A 22,680-nucleotide genomic window follows, 5' to 3' on the forward strand; every position below is an offset into this window, starting at 1 on the left:
CTGTTTCTTATCATTATCTTAATCAAAATAATCTTCACCTAAAATGTTATTATTCATATTTCTAATATGACTTTTAGATTTTAAATGTTCATTATAATATCTTTTATCACTGAATGATTGATTACATGTATCACATTTATATATTTCTTTTTCATTCTTTAATTCATCTAATTTAGTTTCTAATATATCATCTTCATATTCTAATTTCAATTTATTCTCTAAATGTGTTTTAGTTTTATTGTGTCTTGATTTTTGGGATTTATCTATATTGATATTACATGTTGGACAGTAGTACTTATTTGCTTCCATTTTAATACTAAATTTTTTAAATTGATTTTAGAAGTTCAATGATTTATATATGAATTATTTCAATCACACTTTACTAACACTTTTAATGTTTAAAAATCTAACTCATACAAATATAAATATTGAAATAATGTTTAAAATATATCTATATATCTATTCTATAAGAGCTTACACTTTTATATTGAATAATCGGTCAATTTAAATGTTATTCATGTATATGATTATTTTAAGAGTAATAGGAGTAATAGGCTTTCAGGATAAAGGTTGAATGGTCGAGTACATTAAAAACAAATATTAAAAGTAATTTAAAACTATAATATATTTTCATAACCGTGTCCATCCATCCATCCATCCATCCATCCATCCATCCATCCATCCATCCATCCATCCATCCATCCATCCATCCATCCATCCATCCATCCATCCATCCATCCATCCATCCATCCATCCATCCATCCAACCATATGTTAGGTCAGACCTCTCATGCCAGTCAGGATTTACCTCAGATGACAGTTTCTCGAAACTCTGCAATCTCTTTCAATTTCATACCTCATTTTTTCTCAATCTAATAAGTTATAGACAATAGGCCCAATAGGCCCATCGGTCCGTAATTTCATTTGAGTCTTTTGGTGATACCTAATAATATTAGACATTGCAACGTTTCGTCAAATAAAGTCATGAGTTTGGGTTTTTGGGACCTGTTGTGTTAGGTCAGACCTCTCATGCCAGTCAGGATTAACCTCAGATGACAGTTTCTCGAAACTCTGCAATCTCTTTCAATTTCATACCTCATTTTTTCTCAATCTAATAAGTTATAGACAATAGGCCCAATAGATTTGGATCAACCTGCAGTCCCCGGTTTTCCTACTACTATTACTGTACCTGTAGGCCTGATTACCATAACCTGTTGTATTGTCGGTTTCCTTCGGGGCTGATTTTGGTGTGGGGAGCAACGATGGCTTTGACCAAGAAATTTAAGTCGCTGATTGGACTTCAGGTAAGCCTCCCAATCTATCAAAACAGGAAATTGGGTAAAAGTGCAGATCCGCACCTCTCGTGATTGACGCAATCTGCTGAATGACAGAATCCAGGCTTAAATCTTTCTACTCTCTCTGCCTCTGGTGTAATAATGGTGGAATATTAGTGACCTAGCTAGGTATGTTCATGTCCAATTCGCGATTTAAATCATCAAAAATTTTATTATAAAACACGTTTTCAAAGTCAACAAGGTAACTAATTTATTTATTTTAGTTTTGATTTGACACTAAAATAAGTTGTTGAATTGCAATTAACAGGAGTTAACCGGTCATCCTTATTACCGAGATGATGTATTTTACCGAGATGAACCGAGATCAACCGAGATGAAATTAGATATAACATATTTATTTATTCCATATCGATTTTAACCATTGAAATCATATCATATCAGTAATAAATGCCTGCTGGGTTCATATTTTACATATTTTGTCGGATATTTTTGGAAAAATAACTTTTAACTTTACCGAGATGAGATCGTCGATCAATCAAATTCAATGAAATTTTATTGCTAACCGAGTTTACGTTTTTGAAGTCAAAATTTTTTTAAATAAAAAATTATGTAAAATATGACTCTAGGAGGTATTTATTATTGATATAACATGATTTCAAGTGTTAAAATCGATAAGGAATAAATAAATATGTTATATTTAATTTCATCTCGGTTAATCTCGGTTCATCTCGGTAAAATACATCATCTCGGTAATTAGGATGACCCGGAGTTAACCTCTAGCCTATATGATAGGCCTACTTTAGCGTCAGACGTACGGAACCGTAACAACGACTGGTATTCAGACTGTCTCTGGTGAAGATATCTTAAAATTAGCCAATGGCAATGTACTGAATTGCTGATGACATTTTGAATCTGAAACAATGATATTTCATGTAATTGATAAAACTGTTTACACGGGAGGTGCGGATCTGCACTTTTACCGGAAATTGGATATTTTGTATGGTTGCTGATTCGGACCACATTGAAAAAATGAGGTAAAGCACACAGGGACTTGTAAACTGGCTTGGATTTTACTTCCTGGTTGTTGATAATCTCGCGAGAATGGCGCTAAATTTAAACAGCTAATAGATTTAAAATATCATCATGTTGTTTATTTATCCACTAGCCTATAGAGTTCCGATAAACAATTGGCTGTTAAGGATCAGTATCAGCAGGCGCATCACTGGTGTCGGGTCAAAATGTCCTCAAGTCAAAACGTCCTCGCATACCCGGTCAAAACGTCCTTGTTTTTGTTGGTCAAAACGTCCTCACTTTTCGTCAGTCAAAACGTCCTCACTCATGCCAGAATGACTTTATCATACAATAAATTCCGTCAATGCATATAGTTATTACTACTGTTAAATCCGAGTTATAAGCTAAATATATGACCTTTAATGTATAGGCCTAGATGGCGAATGAGGCATCGATAAATATTTACGAAAACAGAAAATAAAAGTATTTAAAATACAGGTCAAACATTATTTACGACATACTAATTACATACTATCGCAGGAGGGATCTAAATACATCTAAAAAAAAGTTCAGATTTTTTAAAACATCAAGGTTCCTTAAGGTGACTATCGTGAGGTGCTGCCCTCTCTCCGTTGATTGAGTGTGGAGAGGACATAGGCCAAATACAGACGAGGACGTTTTGACCGAGGACGTTTTGACCGTAATTCGCGACGCTTAATATATAAAAATAACAAGGGATGAAACGGATCGCTGTTGCCTGTGACCGTATTGATGCGGCGGAAACCACTGCGGATGCGCTGCAACTTCCGAGCTGTCATTCAAACTACACATAGTTTTTCTACATCAATTCAAAAATTGATACTTTCCTTAGAAGTGTGATTGCCTTGGCTTGACAGGTTTTTCGAGAAAAATCAATTGAACTTGAACTGATCTTGACCTTTCGGAAAGTTGCCGCGCACGCGCAGTGGTTTCCGCCGCATCAATACGGTCACAGGCAAGAGCGAAGCTGTTTCATCCCTTGTTATTTTTATATAGAACAGCGTCGCGTCGCTGGTACTGATCCTTAGCAGCCAATTGTTTATCGGAACTCTATTGTGGATAAATAAACAACATCAACAAAAGGTATTTCTGTGATATTTTGAATTTATTTGCAGTTTAAATTTAGCGCCATTCTCGCAAGATTATCAACAACCCGGAAGTAAAATACAAGCCCCTGGGATCCGCACATCTCGTAAATGGTTTAATCAATTAGGCCTAGGCCTACATTAAATATTACTGATTCAGACCCAAAATGTTATCAGCAATTCAGTACACTGGTTTATTTTATGGTATCTACACTAGAAAGTACATTTTAGCCTGGATTTTGTCTCGAGATCGTCACGATTTTTGAACCGGACGCCATATTGGATGGGTCAATCTAAAGTGAAGATTTGTTTAGAATATTTGCAGAAACGATGTTTCATGACCCACTCATTTTGAGGAAGAAAAATATAAATTTCTTGTCTATTTCAACGATGATTTCTTGAAATTTGGTTAGCATTAATAACCCCAGTGACAGTTGACAAAAATTTGATTACCCTCACATCGTTTCAGTAATAACTTAAGACAAATCTTCATTTTAGATTTCCTAATCCAATATGGCGTCCTATCGAAAGATCGTCACGATTCTGAGATAAAAACTGGGCCAAAAATCTGCTTTCTAGAAGAGATATCATAAAATAAATCACTGCATTGGATTCTGTTAGACATTCTGAAGTTAGAACAGTGATTTGTAATTCAGTAGATTGCGTCAATCACGAGAGGTGCGAATCTGTACGTGGTCCTTTTCTTTTTAAAAAATATCAGACTCATCTTAAAAAAGTCGATGCTATCAGCTGATCAGTATCTAGTTAGTTAGGCCTACCTAATCGTTGGTGGTAAGCTTTTTATTATCGGATGGGCTTATAGGCCTACCAACATTAGGGATGACAAGGGCCAAAACACGGTTGAAAAAAGTTACACTTCAAAAATATACTTTCTATTCACCTCAGTCCACAATTAATGGCTTTATTCACAAACCAACACAGTTACCTTTCGAAATAATCCAATTTTATGTATGTTACGAGCGATTAATCAACATAATTTTGAGAAATTAATTAATTCCGCCATTGGCCACCATTTCTGTGTATTGCATACATGTGGCATCATAGACGAGGTGACCTACAAGGATTTATATAAAACTTCCAAAACGAAAAGACAATTTGTATTTTTGATGGTTTTTAGCTCACTTGGGACTTTGGTCCCAGCAGGCTATTGTGTTCACTTTTCGTCCGTCGTCCGTCCGTAGACGGAATCCAGTTATTTTGGGAAGTTTTGAAGACGCTTCAAGGTAATGTCTTGATATTTGGTTTATACATGTATCTACCCTAGACACATTTTCAGCCCAAATACTGGCCCTGTCAGAATCAAGATGGCCGACTGGCAGCCATTGCTGTTCGTCAAAATCAGCACTTTTTACACTTTTTGAACTTTTTGAGGGAAATTTTGAAGACGCTTAAATCAATTACCTTGATCTTTCGTATATATTTGAATCCCCCAAGGGCCCATCATAAGAAAAATTTGGTCGATCGGACTCAAGATGGCGGTCCTGTAGCTTCCTACTGGTTTGCCATTTCTCATTGCAATTTGTGACGGGTATTTTTTGGAAAGGGATGTTTTAAACCTGAGCAGGTATTTTTGATCAGCCAATTATGACACAGTTGGCGGTCATCTTGGTATCATCAGTACTCATTCGTAGGTGGGGAAAAGTTTTTCCACATTATATTGCTACCTAAGCATATTTTGTTGCCACAATCAATTGCAAGGTTGTAGCTCATGAGATTGTCTATGATTGTGGTGAGTTTTAAGGACATTAGTTATTCTATATGGTCACCAGGGGGCGTTGAATAGTAGAATAACTTAGTATTTCCTTATTAGATTGGTACCTAGGCATATTTTGTTACCATGATCAATTGCAAAGTTGTATTTTATGACATGTTCTATTATTGTGGTGATTTTCAAGTCATTGGGTTTTGCATATGGTCACCAGGGGGCATTGAATAGTAGAATTACTTAGTATTTCCATATTAAATTGGTAACGAGGCATATTTTGTTATCACAATCATTTCAAAATCGTAGCTGCTGACATGTTCTATGATTGTAGTGAGTTTCAAGGTCATTGGTTTTTGTATATGGTCACCAGGGGGCGTTGAATAGTGAAATTGTTAGATTGTTGAGCATTCCACTTTCCAAGTGGGCATGGTGTCCCTGGAACCCTAGTCTTCAGGATTAGTAACTATTCAACTCATTGTTTTTTAGAATGAAGCTCGTTCACCTCTAGCTGATGACCTTACAACTCACAGTATAGCTGGAGATTTGACACTGGCTAAATTTAAGGTAATGAATCAACAGAAAGACACAAATATGGTAATAATAAAAAGTGGGTAGTGTATTTAATTCAAATCTAACTGGCGACATAAGAAATTATTATTAGGTTTAAAATTGAGCTAAGAGTTTTCTCTTGCTAACTGATAGGCCTAAGTAAGCCATTGTAGGCAATTGTGTTTACTTATCACTGGTCCGTTGACAAAATCAAGTGATTTAGCAAGTTTTCAATATATATTCGACAGATTTTTGTTAACCTTAAAGAGACATAGGCATAGTCAGTGTTGCCACTTCTCCGGATTTCTCCGGAATTCCGGATTTAAAAAAAATCCAATTTCATTTCCGGATTTTCGGGAGAAGTCAAATAACCACAAAAGAAAACATCGCAAAAAAAATAAAATCAATTCGGGATTCGACCCTAAACATCAAAACGTGACGGCTCCGTAGAGGGTTCGAAAAAGCCGTATTGTGCTGCCACGCATCTGCTGGCGTTCTAATTTCAAAAATTTTTTGGGGGAGGGCCCCCAGACCCCCGACTTATTTTCCGGATTTTTAGCTTCACATAAGTGGCAACTCTGCATAGTATAATTTTGAGTAGCAAACATTCGATCTAACATTTCACTTCCACGAGTTTTTATATCTTCATCTATACATATCATCCACTAATAATTTATGGCGACAAAAACATTGGCCAGTTGGTGTTGGACCCAATATACTTACAGTCATATGGACCAATGGGGCAATGGAAAATGCTGTTGAAGATTGTGTTAGAGCTTAATCCCTTTGTTGGGCTAATGGTCTTTGATTTTGTCACCGGCTTGACCAGTAATTTGCATCCAGTGTGACTTTTTATATCTATTCTACAACCTGCACGATTTTGAATGGTTTCGTGCTTTGTACTTCTCTTGTTCTGTGTATAAACCTGTTCATATCTAAAACAGAAGCATTCGAAATAGACGAACAACTCTTAACAGAAATAACTCAGCTTGTCGTTGATCATTCCATTTTGTCTCAAGGTGAAAACGCTAAGATGACAACGATGTTCGAAAATGATGAAATGATATTTATGATAGCTCCAATTGCACCAATTTAATATAATATATTCTAAGCTGTACCGTATGTTTTTAGCCCCCCTTGGGACTTAAGTACCGGTGGGCTACTGCGTTCACTTTTCTTCCTTTGTTCATTTTGTCCATGGACAGAATCCAGCTTTTGTATTCCTCATGATTCATATGGACTTTCGCTTTTGCAAATCCACTTTTGCTGATGTTTATGACATTTGCTTCCTTTGGTGCAAAATGATTTGTGAATGAGGCTAAGTTTCTCTTAGGAACTTATATAAAATATTCAATGCAGTAACAAAATCTCTAACCCTATTGAATTTCGTCGTCGGAAAGCTTTGCTAATTTGTTGATTTACAGTATTTTCCGGTGTACAAGTCGATCCGGTGTATAAGTCGAGGTCAGATTTTCAGTTGAAAGGGTTATACTAAGGCTATAGTCGGTGTATAAGTCGAGTCGCTTCCTCAATTCAATATTCAATTCAATAAAATCTTTATTAATTCCATTAAGTAGAAGCTTTGTAGGATGAAACAAGTTGATAATTCTGTTACATCACAGAAAACCCTATTGATATTCGCATGTTTATTGGCACGCTGCCACAGCAGCGTGGCTCATATAAATACTGTAACATGAATACACGCGGTTTTCCTTCTCACTTGATTTTTAACATTGATTACTTTTGAAACATTTACAAACTTTAAGAAACTATTTTATCAGACGTCATAAATTCTAATTGGTAGCCTAACATAAATTAATATTTCATTTCATCACTACCTTGAACTCTAAACATCGTAAGTTTGAAATGGTATTGAAAGTGTAGTTTGTGTATAGGCCTAAGTCAATCTATATTTTTTTCTCATTATTTCTGGTCTCAAAAACTTGACTTATACACCAGAAAATACGGTAGTTATTTATTTGTTGTTGAAACTAAATTTCTATTCCCTCAATTTCCCTGGAGGGGAAATAGCCATGATTCCAATGGCAGGACCAAATGCTCAAATACTAATTTTTCCTGCAGCGGGAAGCTCACGGAAGAGCCATGCATGACGTCATCGATTCTTGTTTGCAGAATCCTGTGTGGTTATTATTGAACGCTCATTAATCTTGTTAAAATCTTGTCCACCATGCGGCGCTTGGGATTAGTTTAAGAAACTCTAATAGGCCTAAGTAGCCTGCAAGGGAAAAGGGGTGGCATTAGCTCGTCTGCGGTAGGCTCTGTTTATTCAAGTTCCTTTCTTGCAGGTCTGCCATATTGAATTTCGTGCAATCAGCAGCGTCGGATCAATTTATTTGATTCTCAGTTTATTTCGCTGGGATGAAGAGTACAGCAGCATTCTAGTGTTATTTTTTTAAATCTTGAAATAGGGATTGTCCCCATTATTTCTTTATTTGGCTGGCAAATTTTGTTTGATTTTTCGATTGAGTGTCCCTTACAGACCTACCACACCTGCCGGGGGCGAAACAGGGGGTTTGATTTTGAAATCGGAAATCGAAGTACAGATATGGATGTGTGATCGGCGGTCAAGTTAACTGAATATTTTTAAATCGAAGTACATAATTGGAAATTCGGTTCCGGTTCATCCAAACAATCTTCCATTCAGTCTGAACCGGCAAGCGACTGATTGTGATGAATTTTTCTGGCTGCGTAATTTAATACATTGAGATTCTGGAAATAGCTATATTACAAGGTTGAAGATCATTTTGTCCATTTTTATATTTTATTGGTCGTTTTTTACGTGTAAATAGTCCAATAGTTAATTGTGGTTTTTTTCTCGGGTAGATGTTGATGTAGAAGTCCTCTAAGTTGATGATCCCGCGTGTTGACTAGATAGGAAGAAAGCACATTTCGAAACGCAAATTTTCCAGATGAGAGTATGGCCCTGGGGTATCCGAAGTGTAGTTGTATGACATCGACGGTGCAGCTCCGATGAGGATGGGTTCTCAGTCAAGGGGTGCGCAGTTGGTACTCCACATCTGGTGCTGAATTTGCCTAAAAGTAAAAGTTTTACACTGGGAGCAGTTTTGTGTTTCTAATATACAGTGCATAGTTAGGTCCGTGAATTTATCGCAATCTAACTGACAGTGCGATGCGTTTTGATAGACCGTTAGTAAGAAAGCGGCACAGACACGTGAATATTGAATACATGTTTGTACACTTTCATATATACAGTCTTGATCGGGTTTTTGGTAGTTTTTAATGAGACCGATGTCAAGAGGCAACTTTCCAGTCACCATTGCGCGTAGATTGACTGAGCTTGCTATCCTAAGGCCAAAAACAGAAGCAGCGTTCCAGCTATCGTGGCAATGAGACTGAGTTTACAGTCAAAACATCAGAAACAGTAAACTAATGCGTATGTGATGATATAGAGCAAAAGTGGTCAGACAGTTCTATGCGTATTGATAGACCGTCATCCCTGTTCTATCTAAATCAGAACATACCTCAAGTGTCAAAGTCGGGATATGTAGGTGTAAGTAATGAAAAATGGCGTTGGGTTTAATTAATAGACTACGCTAATGGTGTCGATTGTGATTCTGTTTACTACGTTCAGTCCGCTTGCGTCCAGGTGTATAAGTACATCGTTAAGGGTCCAAATATGAAGGTTTTGTTGAAGGATGATTTCCTGGTTTAGGCGATCTATGAGCGAGTTTTTGAAATAAATTATAGGTTTGATGCGGCCAGAGCCTTGTTCTAGATTGTAGTGATTTTTGTACAAAATGGATTGTGCGAGAAACAAAATGTAGGCTTAGTTCGCGAGTGAGCGTTTGAAGAAATCTCTTTCTATTGTTTTAGTAATTCCTGTGTAGAAGATGTCTTGAGTGATATTTATAGGTGTGTCTAGTATGCGTTGAATGATTGGTTGTATAGATGAATATAATTGCTGTGCTTCTGTGCATGATACTACATGGTCATTCGTTGCCGGGCATCCACAAATTTTACAATTTGGATCAGTTTTTTATTTTCCAAAAACTAATTTTGAAGCTGTTGCCAGAGTATTATGTAGTAATTTCCAATGAATATCACTAAATCGTCTATCAATATGTTTATTATAAACTTCATTCCACATTTCCGGCCAGTTCAGATCAGTATTTAACATTTCAGTAATTTTGGTTTGCCCTATCGGTGTGATTTGATGGAGATTTTTTAATAATAGAATTCCATAAATTTGGGATGATAAAAGTTTTCCTATAGTACACACTATATTACCAAATTTTACATAGATTTTTGGTAATTCATCAGGATCTAAATTTTGGTCAGATAGAATTAGTTTCCAATGTTGCGGTATCGCATTGTATATACATGTGTGTTTAAATTTATTTGTTAATGGAATTTCGTTAAATGATTTGTAGTTGCCACGATTATCGAATAGATGTCGTAGATTGGTTATACCGTGATGTATGTATTCTGTGAAATTGGTTTTCTTGTTGAGCTTAATTTTTGGTTTGCCAAAAATAGGTTTTTGCAGAATTTCGGTAATGGTCTCAGTTGTAACTAGATGTTGTTGAAAAACTGTCCATGATTTTAATAAATGTCTGTAGTAGTCATTTGTAATGACTTATTTGGGTATTTCATTGTGAATGATGTTTGAAATATTCCAGCCTGGGCCTAGATATTTTTGCAGATTGTAGTTGATAAGTGGTTTCCAGTGTGTTGGTTTTAGAGCGTGGTTTATTATCATCTTAATTGCCTGTGTTTGTTGTCTGTATTTAATGTTGTGTAAGTCGAGACCTCCGTGTTCGAATTTTTTATGTATTATGTCTTTGATCTTAAAATAGGGATTGTCCCTGTTAATTATTTGGTTGGTAAATTTTGTTCGATTTTCTGATTGAGTGTCCCTTACAGACCCACCACACCTGCCGGGAGCGAAACAGGACAAGGCGTTTTCCATTGTCCCATAGGAAATTGATGATTTTTGGTTCAAAGATTTTGATGTATCTATCTGGAATTGGAAAAATCTCGGAAGTTTACCATAATATAGGTAGTATAAAAGAGTTTATGACAACCTTTTTGCCATGTATAGATAATTTAGTTTGGCGCCAAAGATTTATAATATTTTGAATTTTATTTATTTTCGGATTCCAGTTTAAATCATCAGTGTTCTCATTTCCGAAATGAATTCCATAAATTTTCATTGATTTCTTCCAATTTAAGTCCAAAGGTTTATCGTTTCTAGCTTTCCAAGATCCTAACCACATACACTCAGTTTTATCTTTATTAATTTTTGCATCCGATGCTCGTTCAAACAATGCTCAAGTTGTAAAGACTTGGTTCAACGATTCTAAGTCGGTTAGACATAGTGTGGTGTCATCTGCATATTGTTTGATTTTAATCTCTGTGTAGTCTGGTAATTTCACTCCTTTAATGTTGTTGTTTTCGCGTATTTTGATTGCTAATGGTTCCGCTGCTATTATGTAGAGTATTGCGCTCATGGGACACCCCTGTCTTACGCCCATGGGACACCCCTGTCTTACGCCTCTTTCTAAAGTGAATGGTTTAGTTAAGAAGCCATTACTTTTAATTCAGGATTTTGGATTTGAGTAGCAAGTTTGATATACTGAATTAGATTTTCTCCAAAGCCGAAAGATTCTAAAGTTTTAAACATATATTTCCAGTCAACGCGATCAAAAGCTAGCATTTGGTCAATGGTTACTACAAATGCTTCTAAATTATCATTATTAACGTAATCAGCGTTAAGTCTCTAATAATATGACCATTGTCTTGGATTCGATGTCCCTTTACGCTACATGTCTGATCTGGGTGTATTATGTCTGTTAGACAGTTAATTAATCTGTTAGCGAGAACTTTTGTGAATATTTTGTAATCTGTACACAGTAACAATATTTGTCTCCAATTTTTCAAATCTGTTTTGTCATTCTTCTTATGAATTAATGATATAATACCCGTTTGCATTGATTTAGAAAGTCTATTTTCTTGTATACACGCAGTCACTAATTGTAGGAAGTCATTTTGGAGAGTATGCCAAAATATTCTATAAAATTCAATAGGTAGTCCGTCTATACCCGGAGATTTATTATTTTGAAAAAATTTCAATGAATTTGTTAATTCTTCAATATCGATTTCAGATTCATGTTTAAGTTTCTTTTGGATAGAGATTTGAGGTAAATTATTCAGGAATAGATTTTGAGTTTCTAAGTCAGTCTCTTCTTTTCTATATAAATCTTTATAGAATCTAAGTTGCATTCTAGTGTTATTAAAGTCATTGTGCTTATATTGTTATGCTTTGTGCTCCCATCGCGAAAATAGCCAATAAACCAGTTCATCATCCCCCAAGCAAAAGTTGTTCAACAATAAAATAGCCAATAAACCAGTTCATCATCCCCCGAGCAAAAATGGTGTCCATCCAAAGATTGCGAGAAACTCTGGTACCTGGGATACGCATAACTTGTGTCGGTCTTGTAGATTTTCGTTACACAATTTCTCTTGCAGTCAGGCTTTGCCCTGTGTACATTGCTCTACCATGGCCAGGGTGGAGTTATCCAGGGTTTTAAGTCAAAACATAAAACTCCAACCCCCATGAAGCTGGCTACCGGTTCCTGGTTCCATAGGTCATTTTTGAATTGGGAGTCGAGCACTCGGCTCCTGAACAGGATCCAAAGTAGTCTCAGCACTGGGAGAGGTCGAAGGCCAAGAACTCGTTTCTTCGTACCGGTAAATCAGCTAACGGCATCGAGTCCTCAGCGCCAATAGCTAGTAAACCGTGCAGTATGGCAAAACCGACCAAACACTCAGCCGATGGGGCCAATATCGCGGTACGGTGTACTCTCGGATCTCGGTTATTTCTAACACAGAAACGTGTTCATAGTATATCGACAGAATCAGGTGCCGACCACTCGGCTTCTAAGTAGCACTCTCGGGGTCAGCGAAATATGTCTGCTTCTTAATCTAGATCGCCGGTACATTGGCGCTCTCGGTCCGGTCACAGATAACGCTCAGGGCAACGCACCAACCACTCGGTCGCATTTAGTCCCGAGGACCGGGTGCGGGCATACGTAGAAGGTTTTCAGTTCTCACGTGACAAACATTGGTCTAGGACGGAGGAACCACTAGCGCAGGGGGTGGCTTCTAATTCGGAAAACTGTGAGAAATCTCATGAGCATAAGCAAAGAAATGTTCTCCTCGCTGTTCTCCGGTTCCGGACCCCTCGCCAGGCGCCTGTTTGAAGCCAAGGCTTAAGAGCACTCTACTAAAGAGTCTACCCCTCTACCAAGGGATAAGTCTCGGAAGGGCATGAATGGAAGACCCTACTTCCCAAAAAGAGGAAGATGCGCTGTCAGTAGCTTCGAAAAGACTGTTAGCATCATGAATCGGATCCACTTTGTTTCTGACTGACTGCGCATTCAGCACATCCAAGATCAGGTTTTTACATCAAGTTCACTGAGTTTAATTCAAGCTCCTTGTAGATAGCTTATCTTTATAACTTGTGATTTTAAGTGATTTGAATACATATGCTTTCTCAGCAGGCTATTGTCACCTTGCCATTTATTCTGTCAGACAACCAAATATATTATGTAGCTTGTACAGTCATACGAGAATTATTTTTCAGGAACACATCACTGAACATCAGAAAATCAACCCTCAAATTGACAAGGAGATTATTGTACAAATTGAACCTGTTTACTTCCGTGAACCAGAGTTTGACATTACTCGGCATGAATTAGAGGTATGTTTATAAAATTGTGCGACAGTACATGTATTCATGAGTATTCATGAGATCAAGTAGCGCTGAATTTGTGAAAATGCTAAATATATTCCTAGTCAAAATTACACTAACCCATGTATTTCTTTAACGTGGTATCTTATTTGATCAGTACATTTGATTTGATTTGGTGTCCCCTACAAACCCACCACACCAGCCAGGAGTGAATCAAAGTGTGCCAAGGGTGAAATCCCTGTGGGATATTGTGTTCATTAGTTTACCATTGTGAGCACATCTTGGGTGTCTGCCAATATTTGTTAAGGTGGTATGGTATTGGACAACCTCTTTGCATGCAAATGTAGGATTACTGGATTGCTTTATTTTCTGGGGAAAAAAAATTTGTGGTGACCTTCATTGTGTCCCTGCTTAGGTTCAGGTGGCAATTCTTAAAAACTTCCGTGCATAGTAGATACTGAAACTCTCAGGGAGCTCTTTCAAACTGTTGAGTATTTGTGGGAATTGTTAGTCTTTCCAATGCAGATATTTCTTGTTCTGGAAGTTTTCTATGTGCATTGCTTTATTGTTTTGATATTTGCCTTTAACAAACCTGCAATTGAGTAATGCTTATATCTGCAGATACTCTTTAAACACTTCAACCCTGTTTCAGAAATTACCAGAAGCTGTTGATTTATCCCAGATCAATAACGACAGATATAAATTAACAAGGCAATTACAGTCGGTAAGTACCAGTAATATTGAAAGCAATTCTAGTATGAATCTTTACAACAAAGAACTATTGGGGATTGTCATTGGGGAAAACCCACTTCCATATATATCCATGATGAATAATCATGCAGGTGTGTGTGTGTGCGTGTGTGTGTGCGTGTGCGTGCGTGCGTGTGCGTGCGTGCGTGCCTGATTACAAAATGTATAGTGCTTCTCAAACAGATTGTGTCAAAAGACAGATTTTCATAAAAACTTCAGGATTCCATCAAGGGGAGACATTTGAGGCTTTTTAGCCCACTTGGGACTTAAGTCCCAGCGGGCTATTGTGTTCACTTTTCGTCCAATGTCCGTCCGTAGACAGAATCCAGTTATTTTGGGAAGTTTTTAAGACACTTCAATGTAATGTCTTAATATTTGGATTACACATGTATCTACCCTAGACACGTCTTCAGCCCAAAAACTGGCCCTATCACAATCAAGATGGTCGACTGGCAGCCATTGCCACTTTTTGACTTAGTTGTATGTCGACGGAGTCTTCATATTGGTTTTGGAGAGCTTTCCGAAAATAACTTGCTCACAAAATGCTGTGTATCTAAACTCGTCTTTTGTATCGTACACTTTTATTATTTGATTAGTGCCATTTAAAACGTTACCAAACAAAGATAAAACGGTAAGAAGATGAAACCGTGAAACGTTCCAATTACGCAGTAATTAGAAGTCAAAGTTCGGTATTTTTTCGCTAATCACTGCCTTTGAACGGTTTCCCAGAATTTATCAAACCGAGGACAGGACAGCTACAACTATGTAAAAGTCTAACGCACTTTATTTTCGAACGCGTGAAACGCGAGCTCACAGACGAAGTTACAGAGATACAGCAGTGAACACGAGCATGTGGTTAACTATACACAATTAAACCATTAACCATTAAACCAGTAAACAATTAAAAAGAGTTGATAAATGATAATTCAAATTACAGAAAAAATGCCTTAATAAATGCGATAAATAGTTGACAAAAGAGTGGCCATTTGACTGTTAAGAAATGTATAAATTAAACTAATAACTCTTTTCAGTTGTAGAGAGCCTACTGTATTTTCCGGTGTATAAGTCGAGTTTTTGAGACCAAAAATCATGTCCAAAAAACGTAGGTCGACTTATGCACCGCCTACACTTTCGAAATCTTTTTAAACTGACGATGTTTAGAGTTCAAGGTCGCCATGATGAAATGGAAGATTAATTTATGTTAGGCTACACTCATATACCAATTTGAATTTTGGATGTTGATAAAAATAGTTTCTTATAGTTTGGAAATGTTTCAAAATTAACTAATGTTAAAAATCAAAAAAGAAAGAAAACCGCGTATATTCATTGTACAGTGTTTATATAAGCCGCGATGCTGTGGCAGCGTGCCAATAATTAATACACAGTAGTCTAATACTAGACTACAGGCGCACTGCATAAATGTATACACTATACATTCAACATGTGGATACAAACAATGAGCACTAATCCGGTAATTTAATATTAGAAATAACAGATCCCAATGATTTGATAATGCAAACAGTGGTAAAGACTCTCAACTACTATGAGAATGACATCGGCACTGTTTTCAATGTGACACACAAATACATGAAGAAGCGACTCAACTTATACACTGACTATAGCCCTAGCATAACTTTTTAAACTGAAAATTTGACCTCGACTTATACACCGGGTCGACTTGTACACCGGAAAATACGGTAGGTCTTTCCTCTATCAGAATACTGTGGCGAATACACAGAGGTACAGCTGTACAGAGCAAACATACAGGAAAATTAAACCACCCATGAAACAGCTCACCAACACTACATAATACCAGATTGATAATATGAATTCAAACCACACAAAACAGCTTACCAACACTACCTAACAACAATATACTAAAATAAAGAGCAAAGAGATAATAAACTAAAATATAGATACAAAGCAGCGTTAAAAAGTTCTTCTTTCGTACAAAAAGTATATTGCTTGATCAAACAGAATTGTTTTCATGGTTGGATAGAGCATCAAACATAAACCTCAAAAGGATTTACCAGCAAAAAGTTTCAGCTCATAGAAAAATAAGCCCAGAAAAAACTCTTGAAATTGAGACAGGATTGAATTCTAAATTACATATCAGCACAAGTGGTGACATGTATATCTGTTATACATGTAATTGTAATTGATATGTTTAGATACATTGATCCAGCCTACCCGGTGAGGCCTAACTTGTTCCTTTTCCCTAACTAGAACTTCCAATTATCTCAACGAAGTCTCAAGGTCCATGGACCTCTTGTTATTTTATGGCTTGGTATATGTACATGTGTTGCGTCAAGCCCTTTGTATGATTTATGAAGCACTTTGTATTTCATTAGGTTAGCAAGAAAGTGTCTGAATTGGTTTTAGAAAATCATCCTGCATATGCAGCAGAATTACAGAGAGTAATGAATTTACAAGAATCACTACAAATGGCGGAAATTATCTGTGCTAATAGTCGCAGGTTTGTTCAACAGTTATAGTTAAATCCCTCGATTTATATCACAAGTGTTTTTAGCCATCTTTGAGTGAAGCTCCATGAAGCTATTATGTCACTTTCCATGTCTGTTTGTTGGGGCATCATTTATCTGTCCAGATGTTTAGATGGAATCAAGTTATTCTGGGAACTTTCGAAAAATGATTTGATTGATTGTTTTGATATTTTATCAATACGTGGATCTGCCATATACAAATTAATCGGCTCGATCAGATTCAAGATGGCCAACTGTAAGGCATTGTTTATTTTCGAAAATTGGCACTTGTTGTACTTGGGTGAATAGCAAATTTAATGTTTGAATGATAAGACCTGTAGCATCTTTGATTTGTCCCATCCCATTTGAGATCGATATACTTTCTGTCGAGACCTGAAACATACCAGACAGGTTTTTGAATCTATTGATTGTTATGCAATAGGCAGCAATCTTCAATGGAAAATGGTTATTCAGTCCTGTAGTCCTCTATTATAACTGTTGTCTCCAGAGAGAATCCCACAATAATAACGGAAAACAAAGTCCAAAAATGTAACTGAAGCTAGTAGTTTATTCAACGTTTCGACTTTATCGTTCTTATTCAGGAAATCCTGAAGATGACTACTAGGATATACACATGTAGTCGAAACGTTGGATAAACTACTAGCTTCAGTTACATTTTTGGACTTTGTTTTTTCTGTTATTATTGTGGGATCTCTCTACTTAGCTTCAACACGGATATAGTGTTTTATCAATCGTTTTCATTATACATGTATTATTAATACTGGACCTTGAGAGCACAGAACCTTTGGTCCTCTAGTTTTCTCCTCCGATCTAAGCATATTGTATATCATGTTATTCTATACATGAGCTATCACATCATTACTACCACGCTTATGGTGTGGCAGTAACTTCAAAATGAATCAAATCAGTATAAAATAACTTTCTTGTTTTATGTTTTACTGACACTAATGATGAATGAAGCTTTGTGCCGATGCATTAGACATATATATTCAGTTAAAACCAATCTTTTAATTTTTGATTCAAATTAGACATACGAATATGTACTAAAATTTCTAAATTGGACTAATGAAATCTGAATCAATAACATGTTATGTACTATCTTATTCGGAAATGGACCGGGACTTATGAAATTAAACAACTTGTTTGTTTATCCGACTAAAGTGTATCCGACTTATGCTCACTTTACTTTTCACAAATTTTGATGAAACTGTTTGTGAGGTCGAAATAATAGATATATGAAAATGACCTAGACTGCAAAAACCACTTATCACTGCTTTGCACCTATATCTTCTGCTCATCTTTTGTTTTAAATTGATGTTTTTTTTTTTTTTCTCAGGCGGTTGTTAGCTGCTCGTGTAGATTTCACAACAGCAAGTCTTGGTTTATTAAAGAATTATCGAAAAAGGCAGCAGTTATATGCATTATTGAAATCACTTCGCACCATTAAAACTCTGGTAATTTTTTAAAACTGATTTTTACCATACAGTAGTGCGAATAGATTTATTAGACCCCCTATATTCAAATGTATGTAAAATATGATGTTTTATTTGGATTTTTCATAAACTGGATTTTTCAATTATCCAAAATCGACAAAATAAAGTTGGTTTGACCAGAAAAGTTTGCTGCAAAAGACTTAATCTCTTATCTACAAGCTGGACTCTAAACAAAATATTTGAGAATTTAATAATTGTACAACTGTTGAAAACATGTATTTCATTTCAAACTAGCAAAGAACTGACATACGGCTGAGAGAAATGATGGAGGAGGAGGATTATTCAGGTGCGATACAGTTATGTTTAGAATGTCAAAAAGCTGCATCTACATTGAAACACTATAAATGCATCAGGTGAATACTGTAGGTTACTTAAAACATACGTAATTCAATGAAAAAGCCCCATCAAAATTTATGGACTCGTGACAATATATTTTATAGTTATTAATAATATTATATAAACAGAGAAAATTTAGATGACACGGTTTCCAGATGAAAAGCCTTTTTTGACTCTGCAACTGAGCATATATTCATACAAATCATGCATTCAAGCATTATGCATTCTCTAATTCCAAAAAGTGAAATTTAGAAAAAGGGCCTCGTTGAGATTTACAGGAGGTTTTTTGCGATTATCTGAACACAAAAATATCAGAGAGCAAAGTCTTCTCTATGATTGGCTTTGCTGCAGAAGTCGTCAGGTGTTCATCTGAACCCATGGCACGTCTACTGTTTTACTTCCGAGTTTTATTTCAAGACATCAAATTGTATTTCAAGATCCATTCCTGTGAAATCATATCAGTTTTATCATATTTCATTGATCCATAGATGGAATTTGACAATTTTAGCATTATCTAAACCATCTGATCACGGGAAACAGATCCGCAGGAAACTACAGATCTGCGGGCAATTCTCATTGAACCGCGTGCATAATCGCCCCCTTTCAAGTGAGATTTAAGATGTAAATATTTCTAGCCTAATTTTAAATCCATGGCTAATTAACTGCAGCGCGTGTATTATCATTCCGGGTTTGGGCGCTGTTTTCTATACATGTATTTCAGTATATACCGGTAGGCATGAGTGTTTTTTCATTTTCACCATACTTGTCTCTATGAAAAATGGTTCTTTTTGTTGGTACAAATATTAGGTTTAGATTACAACATTAATCAGGGATCAAAATGTTCCGACCATATACGGATTTCCGACCTTTTCTAACATTTCTTAATTCCTGAGATCAGTGTAAATCGCCTCAACCGCTTTAAACACCTCAATCGCGGGCGTCATATGGGAGCGCTCCGTAGTTAGGAATGCTCATTAAGACGGTTTTCGGCGGTAGTTAGCACAACTGTGGAGTCATAGAAACCAATATGGCGTCTTATTCAAAAAGTGGCTCTTATTCAGGCCAAACTATTAACATTTTAACATTTTGACCAAAGGAAAGTTTTTTGGCTAACAGTTAGTGATTTTTATTCCCCAAAAAAAATCTTTTTAAATATTTTCCGACTTTTTCAACATGGGCCATTTTCGTTCCTGATTAATACTCTATTCCCCTTTTCTTTTGATAGCATGTTATTTCATAATATATGCTGCAATGGGTGCCACTTTTACTGTAGGCAGAGGCTTACGTAGATGCACCCAAGAAAACTCCAAATATCACTCTTTTGTTGTAAAATGCAACCCATACACTTCTTGCGTTATGATTAAGTTTTTGTGATTGGAGATGCCACTTTTTAGCCCACTTGGGACTTTAGTCCCAGCGGGCTATTGCGTTCACTTTTCGTTCGTCGTAGCGTCCGTTCGTCTGTAGACGGAATCCAGTTATTTTGGGAAGTTTTTAAGACGCTTCAAGGTAATGTCTTGATATTTGGGTTACACATGTATCTACCCTAGACACATCTTCAGCCCAAAAACTGGCCCTGTCAGATTCAAGATGGCCGACTGGCAGCCATTGTTGTTCGCCAAAATCAGCACTTTTTACACATTTTTGAGGGAAATTTTGAAGACGCTTTGATCAATGACCTTGATCTTCTGGATGTATGTGAATCCCCCCAGGGCACATCAGCATAACAAAAATTGGGTCGATCGGACTCAAGATGGCCGTCCTATGACCTTTTTAGTGCCCAAAAATGTTAATTTTGGCCCAAATTCCGAGTCCTGTAGCTTCCTACTGGTATATCATTTCTCATTGCAATTTGTGATGGGTATTCTTTGGAAAGGGATGTTTTATACCTGAGACAGGTATTTTTCATCAGCCAATTATGACGCAATTGGCGGCCATCTTGGTGTCAGCAGTACTCATTCGTAAGTGGGAAAAAGTTTTTCCACATTATATTGATACCGAAGCGTATTTTGTTACCACAATCATTTAGAAAGTTGTAGCTCATAACGTGTTCTATGATTGTGGTGAGGTTCAAGGTCATTGGTGTTTGTATATGGCCACCAGGGGGCGTTGAATAATGCAATATCTTAGTATTTCTATATTATATTCGTATCAATGCATATTTTGTAACCACAATCAATTGCAAAGTTGTAGCTCATGACATCATCTATGATTGTGGCAAGTTTTAAGGCCATTAGTTATTCTATATGGTCACCAGGGGGCGTTGAATAGTAGAATAACTTAGTATTTCCTTATTATATTGGTACCCAGGCATATTTTGTTACCATGATCAATTACAAAGTTATAGTTCGTGACATGTTCTATGATTGTGGTGAGTTTCAAGGTCATTGGGTTTTGAATATGGTCACCAGGGGGCGTTGAATAGTAGAATAACTTAGTATTTCCATATTAAAGTGGTAACGAGGCATATTTTGTTATCACAATCAATTACAAAATCGTAGCTGCTGACATGTTCTATGATTGTGGTGAGTTTCAAGGTCATTGGATTCTGTATATGGTCACCAGGGGGCGTAGAATATTGAAATTGTTAGATTGTTGAGCATTTGGAACCACTTCCCAAGTGGGCATGGTGTCCCTGGACCCCTAGTTATCACGTGTGTTTTTTTGACATACAGACTTAATATTTCACCGACTAAACAAGAAAATGCTTTCTAATCTTTTTTCCTTGATATAATCAATTCTTTGTACTTTATAGAGAGTACTCATGGAGCTGCTGAGTATTTTCCCGTATCCAGCTTTTTGATCACTTCTCCATCCATCTAATTTCAGTAGATTTCTATGTAAATTAATTGATTAATTACTGATTTAAATGGTCTTCATTAGTTACTGATTTTAATTACCAATTTTGAGTATATATTATTACATTACTTTTTCCATCTCAATATGTATTTTCTCTTGCAGCATGCAACTGTGAACGCGTAATCAAAATGCCATTTAGTCTCTGCTTCCTGAAATTGGTCAGAAAATCATTCAAACCCAAACATTGGCATCTTTAATTTCTTCGATATACATTCACTAAAACCTCCCTTAGTGAACACTTTTTGCCCGGAACCAAATTTTCCCTACTCATTTTCAATTGAACAGAACATCCATTCAGTGAACACCTCTATAGTGATCAGTGAACACTTTTTCTGGTACAAAATGAGCATTATCCCTCTCTATAGTGAACAGTGGTCCCATCCCGGAGAGTCTAGACTGTCAAAATTTGCTAGTTGAGTCATTGTTATCAGTATCTAGATGTTCATCATATACCATATATACATAACCCAATGTCATCCAATGGCTAGTTGTCTTTAATAGTCCTTAGGCAGGACTTAGGTTAATTGATGACTACAATTATGAATGGACTGCTGTTATTGTTTTGGATTAATGCTTAATATTGGGGTAGTTATTCAAACTGCTGGTAGGTGGCATGACACAAATATGTGCTACCTAGTGAACACCTCTTCTCTATAGTTAACAATTTCTTCCAAACCCCAAGTGTTCACTATAGAGGTTATACTGTATTCCATAAATGACATTATATGCAAACTTAATACCAACAACAATATAGTAAAAATGAAAAAGTAACACCGCATAATACTCAAATACAAGCATAGAAAACAGCGCGAAAACCCGGAATGACAATCGACGTGCTGCAGCTAAATTAGCCATAGAATGAAAACTAGGCATACATTTCACTTAAAGGGGGTATTTATCACATTTCCAGGAATGTTAGAATTTTTCTGAGAATTTTTTCTGACAGTTGCGTACCCTGAATTTTTATGCGTGCGGCAAAAAATGACCACAGGTTTTATGTATCGCTCTCATGTGGCATTGTTGCAAATTTGAGAAATGAATCTTACATAACTGAAAACTAAAATTCACACGGTTTAAATGTTGCTAAAACTGTCAAAATCTATCAGGGGACAGGTGAAAGATGATAAAACACGCATCACAAAATGACCCAACAATACAGGACAAAAGTACCCAAACGAAGGCGTCTAGCAACTGTAAAATTGTTTATTGCACGAGGGTTACGAAAAATTACTTTTTCTCATCGGATGGATGACCTTTATATTCCAATTAAAAACGTGCTCGAATTGATAATTCAACCAA

At 36.4% G+C, this 22,680-nt stretch overlaps 1 protein-coding gene across 2 annotated transcripts in view; it reads left to right on the plus strand.

Moving 5' to 3' along the window:
* The first annotated feature begins 1,051 nt into the window (after positions 1-1,051).
* The window catches only part of LOC141911713 (syndetin-like), a 74,575-nt gene continuing 52,946 nt past the window's right edge, over positions 1,052-22,680 (plus strand). For both annotated transcript variants that reach the window (XM_074802726.1, XM_074802727.1), the window contains exons 1-7: positions 1,052-1,303; positions 5,642-5,719; positions 13,332-13,448; positions 14,092-14,163; positions 16,541-16,665; positions 18,030-18,147; positions 18,421-18,539. In XM_074802726.1, the coding sequence (XP_074658827.1) occupies positions 1,262-1,303; positions 5,642-5,719; positions 13,332-13,448; positions 14,092-14,163; positions 16,541-16,665; positions 18,030-18,147; positions 18,421-18,539 (671 nt within the window). In that variant the 5' untranslated portion in view covers positions 1,052-1,261. The remainder of the gene's footprint in view (positions 1,304-5,641; positions 5,720-13,331; positions 13,449-14,091; positions 14,164-16,540; positions 16,666-18,029; positions 18,148-18,420; positions 18,540-22,680) is intronic.

The sequence above is a fragment of the Tubulanus polymorphus genome, chromosome 10 (assembly GCF_964204645.1).
Source record: "Tubulanus polymorphus chromosome 10, tnTubPoly1.2, whole genome shotgun sequence".
NCBI classification, from domain to species: domain Eukaryota; kingdom Metazoa; phylum Nemertea; class Palaeonemertea; order Tubulaniformes; family Tubulanidae; genus Tubulanus; species Tubulanus polymorphus.